The sequence below is a fragment of the Triticum dicoccoides genome, chromosome 2A (assembly GCF_002162155.2).
Source record: "Triticum dicoccoides isolate Atlit2015 ecotype Zavitan chromosome 2A, WEW_v2.0, whole genome shotgun sequence".
Taxonomy (NCBI): Eukaryota; Viridiplantae; Streptophyta; class Magnoliopsida; order Poales; family Poaceae; genus Triticum; species Triticum dicoccoides.
Genome location: NC_041382.1, coordinates 364,706,795 through 364,715,353, shown reverse-complemented (window position 1 = coordinate 364,715,353; position 8,559 = coordinate 364,706,795). Strand labels below are relative to the sequence as shown.

Below are 8,559 nucleotides of genomic sequence, written 5' to 3'. Positions count from 1 at the left end.
TGTTCAAAACGAAAAAAGTTAGTACTCTTCACAGTAATATTGTTTGCCGGGTTGTTGACATTTGACAAGATCTGTTTACTATAGCCCTTTTTCCTTCTGTGCAGCTCCAAGATGAAGTTCTTGTTTCAGATACTGAAAGATTGAGCATGACCCACTCCAATGTTAAGAAGGTATAATCATATCATGGCATTTTCATTTATTTGTCCAGGAATCAATATCTTGCATAAAAAAAAAGACTCAATTGTAGCTGCAAAGACATTTCCAAGCTGACACATATCCCTGGATCCAACGGTTGAAGCATCAAGAGCTTGTTATTGAGAGGCGCCTCCTAAGGGTGATATTTCTTCTCCTTTTTTCATAACTAAAAATGCGCATAGGAAATGCAAATTCATTATTCATGTCTTGTATCTGACCATTATATATTTTTTGAGCTCCTGATAAAGATCATGAGAATAGTGGAGGCGTTGGAAAACCGGGGTTTCCGTGTTCCATTAATGAAAGAGGAAGCCGATTTATATGAAAGATTGGTTGCTATAATAAAGCAGGTTAGTTTTCTTTTACCTGTCTATTAGTTCTGCGTTTGGTTGATTATGGATTTTGATTATTTGAATCTTCTGTAAACAGATAAAAGGAACCGGCGGTGATCTGTCGAAGAGAGCTTATAATCTTCTTTCAACCTCACGTGTTCTTGCAAGCGCCGGCTGCGCTAGTGGTCCCATCTATATTCCGAGTTCAACCAAAGTCGATAAGCAGAATGTTACCGAGCTTCTTGAGGTAAGGGCAGGTTCTAATCTTTGTCTGTCCATTTTTATGGCCTGGTATTCTGTCAAGTTGAGAATTTTTAACCGCACAAAATAGGCATTGCAACAGCAGACCGAAGCAGTTGCGAAGTTAGGCAACGTACTAAAAAGGGATACCAGGGACGTGGAAATTGTACTTTCGGAAGACACGGATATGGAAGAAGACAGTTCCGGGAGAAGGGCATTTAAGATGTAAAACTGAAGCCTGGTCTCCATTTAGGTACCTATAAGCAGAGGAAGATCCGTCTTATCATCAAGGGCCGGAGCCTCCAGTCGATGGGATTGTGTTGTCTGGAGTCTAGATGAACTTTGATCTTAACTGTTGCTGTCGTCAAGCCAAAATGTGAAATCAATTTGAGCATCTGTCTTGAAATAACCATGCTCCTCGGATAGTTGAGAGAATTCCTCATTTGGCGCTTTCTTGAATTTGCTTTCCTATTCTGCCCAAAATAAGAATTTCTTCCCTATTTGACACTAAGTGCCAATTTTCTTCCTATGTGACACTTTTGCCCATTTTGACAAGGTCTCAGGTGACATGAAAAGACCATTTTCCCCATATATTGTTATATAACGCTAAAAGAATAGACCGCTGGTTTGGCTGAACCGGTTTACCGTCTCTTTGAGCCTTGATTGGGTTGGACTCTTCGAGAAGGGCCACTACGTGGGGCTGCTGGCCTGCTGCTCTTGTTGTGCCGGCAGCCCGGCAGAGGAGGCTGAGACTGCCCATAGTGGGAGTAACTTCAACAATAATAACATGGCTGAGACTGGTCATTTCAACAGTAACATAAGGTCACATAAGGTCTAACTCAGTAAATTTATTTATGTGGTAATGATCTAATGACGAGAGATGATTTGAGTAACATAGTTAGTTACTATGAGTAATATCACACATACAATCTTCTTTTTGATTTATAAAGCTTGCTAGTATCTTTAGGTTAATAAATAAATCATCCTAATACATGTTATATATCACAAAAAATATATCATTAGAAACTTCACATCGTATACTTTCTGTTGAACATGTATATGATAAACAGTGCCAACTTATGTCTTATCATGCCATATTACATGAAGAAACTCATGAGGATGTATCTGTTTTGGCAACACTTATGAGGGTTCTCACATAATTCACGGGCATACAAAAGTTACAGTAATTCCCATATAGGGATTCAAATAGAGTACTACCTCAGAGGGCTCGATAATATGTAAGGTCCGGCTAATTAAACACAATCCAAACTACTTTGAAACACTAGCCGAGACAACTATTTCATGCCATCGATTTAATTGGGGATGAACACAAGACGGATTTTGCCATGAACATCCCCAAGGACGTCCGACAACAGCTCAATCATGTCAACCTTCTTGAAGATAACCTTGTGGCCTTTTCACTCATAAACTTGTTTGTAGAGGCATGTCACGTCATCTTGGTGGATAAACTTGACAAGAACATTATGCCTCACAAACGAAGGAGTATGATGCGGAGCATCCTACGGTCATTCCCATGGACCTACCATCGTCTCACGAAGTGCCAAGAGGACCTATGACTCGAGCTAGAGCTAGAGCTCTTGAGACCGAGGTGACTTCTCTCCTTAGTGATATTGCATATGATCCCCTCGAGACATGGCTACTACCTAAATCCAAGGGTGCATGATCAGGTACCAAGAGGACCCTCCCAAAGATGCACGTGAAGATGAACAAGTCCCCAAGTTCACGGATGAAGAGAATCAATGGAAGGAGTCAAGAACACCTCCCAGGCCCCGGACACCCGGCCCCGACCCCGGACATTCGGCCCCTGGAGCGTCGTCCACCATAGCTGCACAGCTGCCAAGCATCTACAGGCCCCGGACATCCGGCCCCGCCAGCCCGGACATCCGGCCCTTCCCGAGCTCCCGGAAGTTCGGCCTCCCGCCCGGATATCCGGACACCACTGAACCCGAGAGCAACAAGGCCAACCTCTCCAGCCCGGACATCCGGCCACTCCAGCCCGGACATCCGGCCTCGCGTGAAAGCCCGGACGTCCGGGCTCCCCTGTCTGCGCACAGTGTAAGGGCTCGAGGCTTGTGTACCCCTTCGCCCACCTAGACTATATATACTCTTCTCCTACCTATGTTTTAGGGTTAGCGTCGTGATAGCTCATTTGAGAGATAGAGCCCCACTCATCCATATCGGATCTACTCCTTGAGAGAGAACGCGACCCCTCTACGGAGAAGATCCACCTTGGATTCAAGACCCCCTTTTGGGCGGCCCCGTCAAGACCTTCTCACGGAGAAGAACCGGTTACCCTTTGTATCGTCCCTTGTTGATCGTGGATCATGTATCTTCCTTTGTGTTCATGGATCTAGCATATGGGTGATCGTTCTTGTTGGTTTGAGTGATTCGCTCGTGTTTCCCCTCGTGTTCTTCGTGTTCTTCGCGCGGTCCACTCCTTTCATGAAAGATCGACATCTAGGGTTCCACCCTACATCATCTTGGTATTAGAGCCATGTTGATCACGATTTCGGAGTCCCCCCGTTGTGTTTTCTAGCCTTGTTTTGTTGATTTTGTCCCTAATTCGAAAATTCCCCACAAAAATAGCCCTCCATTTTTTGTGATTTGTTAGTGTGATGAAGTTTTGTTAGATTTGATCCGCGGATTTCATGTGTTGCAGGTAGATCTAGCTTTCCATAATCTTTTCCCCAATTTCCATCCACAATTCCCCCGAATTTTTCCTGGATTTGACCTCTCCACGCGAAGTTCATCGAGTTCGTCCATGGATCTAGAGCCCGGACATCCGGCCCGACAGCCCGGACATCCGGCCACCAAGCCCGGACATCCGGCCCCTGGCAGCATCACTTCCATCCACCGCCCGTTTTCCGTCCATATTTCGCCAAATTTTGTTCCGGTGCCCACATACACTTCCGCATACCACCACCACTTCAGCATAGCACCGCCATATAACACATACACCACCATCGATTACCACTACCAACTCCGACAATTTTGTCCTGTTTTGCTTTGAGAATTTGAGTTGCGGTTCCGTGTCCTATTGTGTTTCGGCTATTTAGGTACGGTTCGACATCAACATCACCGCCGCTCATCTTCGCCACGGACGCGTCATTGACAACAACTACACCATTTTGACACCATACCGTAAGCAAGAAGCGGTAAACTCGTCTTGGTACAGTGATACACCATTCTTGCCATTACATTGCTAGCCATCATAGCCTTACTCTTTCGCGTCACTTACCCATCGAGATTAGCCTTTCAGTATTGCCGGCAACGTGACTTGTGCACATTAGTGATCATACTTCCCATAGCATACATACATATAATTGGTGCATATCTTGGTATCATCTCTTGTGTCACAAAGTTGTCATCGCATACACAATTGCTATCTTCGTTCATGAAGCATTGCATGAGAAAAGAGCTCAAACAACAAAGAGCCAAACAAGCTTTTAAGCAAAAGGGAAAGATAAGCAAAGAGCTTTTAAGCAAGAACCATAGCATCATACAACATTAAGATTGTCATACTAGATCATCTTGGATCATATCATCGAAACACCATACATAGAGCATACTTGGGATAGAAGTCGTTGCATTTTTGCTTAGTAGGTTGTGCACAAGTCTTCGTATCCTCCTATTGTGCAATTGTGCTAGCGTCTCTCTAGTGTTGTGCAACAAGAGCATTTTCGTGGATTCCACATTTTGGCTCATCCTTGGTTGCACGACCCCACTTATCTCTTTGCGTGTGTGTTTCCATGTACCTTATTTTGCTTGGTCTACTTGTTGCATTGCAAACTTGCGAATCTTTTCCAACATTATTGAAGCTCACTGACAATTGCATCAAATTTTGTGCCACCATCCTAACCAAGCTCCACCATAAGATTTTACTTCTGTAGGTGTGAGAAACCGATAAGAATTGGTACCAATTGTGCTATTTCCTTGTTCCACATTGGAGTGATCTTTGATCCATCTTCAACATCGGTCAAGGTACATTTGGTATAAGTTCTTCTCCTTCTCCCACTCACATATTTGTTTGGAATGATGGATAGGCCAAGTACTTCTACCAACCCACTCTTCATCGGGCAAGACGACGACATGAACTCCTACGTCACAAAGAGCCACCTCCTTGGTGCACAACGTGCTTTGCATCAAGAGCAACAAGCAATGAGTGAACGCATCGACAACCTCGCCATCGACTCGCGACTCTCCGAGCAACACACAAGAGATTACTTCGACCACAAGCTCGACGACTACAAGCAAGAGAACGATGCAAGAATGGACAAGATTCGTGCTTTGTTGCTCAACCGCTCTTCTTCCACTTCGTCCTCATCAAGATGGAGCCGCTCAAGTCGACACTCCGACTACACCATCTCTGGCTCAAGTACACTGACATCAAATACTCTTCGTCGTGCCGCGCACCAAGATCGTCAAGCCAACTGCAACCCTCTATACGACAACAACTCGCAAGAACAACGACATCATCAAAACCAAGCTACCTTTGCGCAAGCACGAGAACGACAACGACAACGCCAACATGAAGAGGAAGAGCGAGCGCGTCTACACCAAGAAGCATAAGATGCCGAGGCACAACGTCAAGAGCAACAATTGCGAGAAGCTCAAGCACTTGAGGCGCAACAAGCCCTCTAAGAATCAAGTCGAGCCGTAGCCAACCGAGGCCGAAAAGATCGTGAACATCAAGAGGCACTTTGCGAAGAAGTTCAAGAACGATTATATCAAGCTCGTGTGCAACGTCAAGCTCAACAAATTCCTCCATAAGCTTGCCAAGAAATCAAGTTCAACAAGAGCAAGAAGATAATGGAAATCCTCCACGGCAAGAGCAAGTTGTGAGAGATGATCCTCCTCGTCAAGGACGTCATCATCCCCGACCCGAACACAATGAAGAGCAATGCTACGGCAAGCTAAAGTTCACCATGCCCAAGTTCAATGGAAGCAATGATCCCGAAGAGTACCTTCCATGGGCATTGAAGGTCGACAAAATCTTCCGCTTGCACAATTATGAAAAAGAGAAGAAGATCACGATGGCATCCCTTGAGTTCCAAGACTATGTCCTCATTTGGTGGGAACAAGTCATTGAGCGCCGAGAGGCAAAAGGTGAACCACCAATCACTACTTGGGTGCAAATGAAGGATGCCATGAGAGCACACTTCGTGCCTACCTACTACAACCGCGACGTCTTCAAGAAACTCCAACTACTCAAGCAAGGAACCAAGAGCGTTGAAGAGTACTACAAGGAAATGGAGATTGCAATGATACGAGCCAATGTCACGGAAGATGATGAGCAAACTATGGCACGTTTCTTGAATGGACTCAATCATCCCATCAAGAAGATCGCCGACTTCCAACCATACTCGAACCTCATCGAGCTAGTGCATCAAGCTATCAAAGCGGAACATTAAGTGCAAGATGACTTCAAGTATGCCAAGTTCTCATCGAAGTCCTATGGTTTCTCCAACACCCAAGTTTCAACGACTCCAACACCTTCTACAAGCAATGTCGACAAGTCGAGTTACAAGAAAGCTTCGACAACCTCAAGTCATCCTCCTACAACGAGCAACTTCAAGCCGAGAGCTTCATCATCATCTACCCCAACCAATGAGACCATCAAGACAAGTTCCTTCAAATGCTTCACATGCGTAGGCCGAGGCCACAAGTCCTTTGAGTGTACCAACAAGCGGACCATGATCCTCAACGACGATGGTACATATGACTCCATGAGTGAAGGAGAAACGGAAGCACTTGAGCAAGTCGCCATGCACCGTCAAGTGAATGATGAAGAGGAACAAGTCTTTTGTGATGAAGATTCAAGTCCCGCTCTAGTTGTCTCCAAGGTCTTGACCCTTCAACATCACCAAGAAGAAGACCAAAGATGCCACATATTCCATACCAAGACCGACATCAATGGAATGTCCGTCAAGGTCATCATCGATGGAGGGAGTTGTCATAACCTAGCAAGTGAAGAACTTTGCTCCAAGCTCCAATTGCCCAAGACGAAGCACCCACATCCCTACAAAGTTCAATGGCTAAGCGACTCTGACACTATTCAAGTCGAGCATAGAGTGCAAGTCTCCTTCAAAATCGGAGCTTATGAAGACACTTTGGAGTGTGATGTCGTTCCAATGATCGTTTCCCACCTTCCTCTTGGACGACCATGGCAATTTGATAGAGGTGTCATCCACAACGGCCGAACGAACCACTACATCTTCAAGATGAAAGGAAAGGAGTACGTACTTCGCCCTATGTCTCCAAGCCAAGTGATCGCCGACAAGCAAGCCACCCACCGTGGAGAGAACAGTGAGAGAACGAACCACCAAAAAGAGAGTGAGCGCCACAAGCCCAAATTGAGTGCCTCCACGACGAGCGACAAGAAGAACTTAGTTCTATTTGCCACCAAAAGTGATATAAAAGGAGTGTGTGAGAACCCATCTAGTGTCCTACACTATGTCCTTTTGTGCAAGGACGAGGCACCAAAAGCTAACACCTCTCACATTCTACCTATAGTGTTGTCTTCTCTTTTGCAGAAATTCCAAGATGTTTTCCCCGACGAGCTACCTCCGGGACTACCTCCACTACGAGGCATCGAGCACCGCATCGGCCTCATCCCCGGAGCACCTCTTCCGAACAAAGGTCCCTACCGAGTCAACCCTGAAGAAACCAAAGAAATACAAAGGCAAGTAAAACATCTCATAGACCATGGACATGTGCGTGAAAGTTTGAGTCCTTGTGCCATTCCGGTCATTCTTGTGCCAAAATGAGACGGTAGCTTTCGCATGTGTTCCGATTGTAGACCTATCAATGCTATCACCGTTCGCTATAGGTATCCCATTCCACGCCTTGATGATATGCTTGATGAACTTAGTGGTGCCACTATATTTTCCAAATTTGATCTTAAAAGTGTTTACTATAAAATCCGCATACAAGAGGGTGATGAATGGAAAACCGCTTTCGAAACAAAGTTTGGTTTGTATGAGTGATTATTCATGCCTATGGGTTTATCGGAAGCACCGGGTACTTTTATGCGTCTTATGAATTATGTGTTTCGCCCTTACATTGGTGAGTTTATTGTGGTCTACTTCGATGATATCCTTGTTTATAGCAAATCTCTCAAAGATCATGTCACCCATGTTAGAACCGTTTTGCAAACTCTTCAAAAAGAGCGTCTCTATGGTAACATGGAAAAGTGCCTTTTTGGCGTTGATAAGCTCGTTTTCTTGGGTTTTGTTGTTTCCTCTAAGGGTGTTCATGTTGATGACTCTAAGATCAATGCTAGTGGATACAAGACCCCATCCAAGGAAGGATCCCCATCATAGGATAACCAAGACCTCACCTCCTTAGGAGTGGGATGAACTCTATCTTGTATCCTTCCCTTTGTTGTTCTTGTACCTATGTGGATCTTGTGTGGATTTGAGTCTAGTGGATTTTTGATTTGGGCTTGTTCTTGAGTGTTCCTCTTGTGTTTTCCTGTAACGCCCCAAGACCGGAGCTTCAGATGCCTTTTAGGGTTTCCGAGTTTCGTCATGTGATTTGTTTTGCTTGTTGCATTCCTCTTTGCATATTTTGCATTGCATCATGTCATCATGCCATCTTTTTCTCAAAGCTAACTAAAACTCTCTTAAATAAATTGCATGGATCTTCGGTCCATTTAAACCGAGGGAATTCACGTGGTGATTCTCTTTACAACATATGTCCCAATATTAGGGAGCTATAATAAATATTCCTTTATTTTGGAATTACCTTTAACACACTTGCAAATAATCAC

The 8,559-nt window shown here is 44.8% G+C and overlaps 1 protein-coding gene across 3 annotated transcripts in view; it reads left to right on the top strand.

Moving 5' to 3' along the window:
* Positions 1-1,296, top strand: part of LOC119354597 (nuclear pore complex protein NUP54-like) — an 18,273-nt gene extending 16,977 nt beyond the window's left edge. For 2 of the 3 annotated variants that reach the window (XM_037621310.1, XM_037621309.1), the window contains 5 exons: positions 105-170; positions 248-334; positions 444-545; positions 625-774; positions 859-1,296. In XM_037621310.1, the coding sequence (XP_037477207.1) occupies positions 105-170; positions 248-334; positions 444-545; positions 625-774; positions 859-996 (543 nt within the window). In that variant the 3' untranslated portion in view covers positions 997-1,296. The remainder of the gene's footprint in view (positions 1-104; positions 171-247; positions 335-443; positions 546-624; positions 775-858) is intronic. The other variant, XM_037621308.1, reaches the window with a different exon arrangement.
* The last annotated feature ends 7,263 nt before the right edge of the window (positions 1,297-8,559 follow it).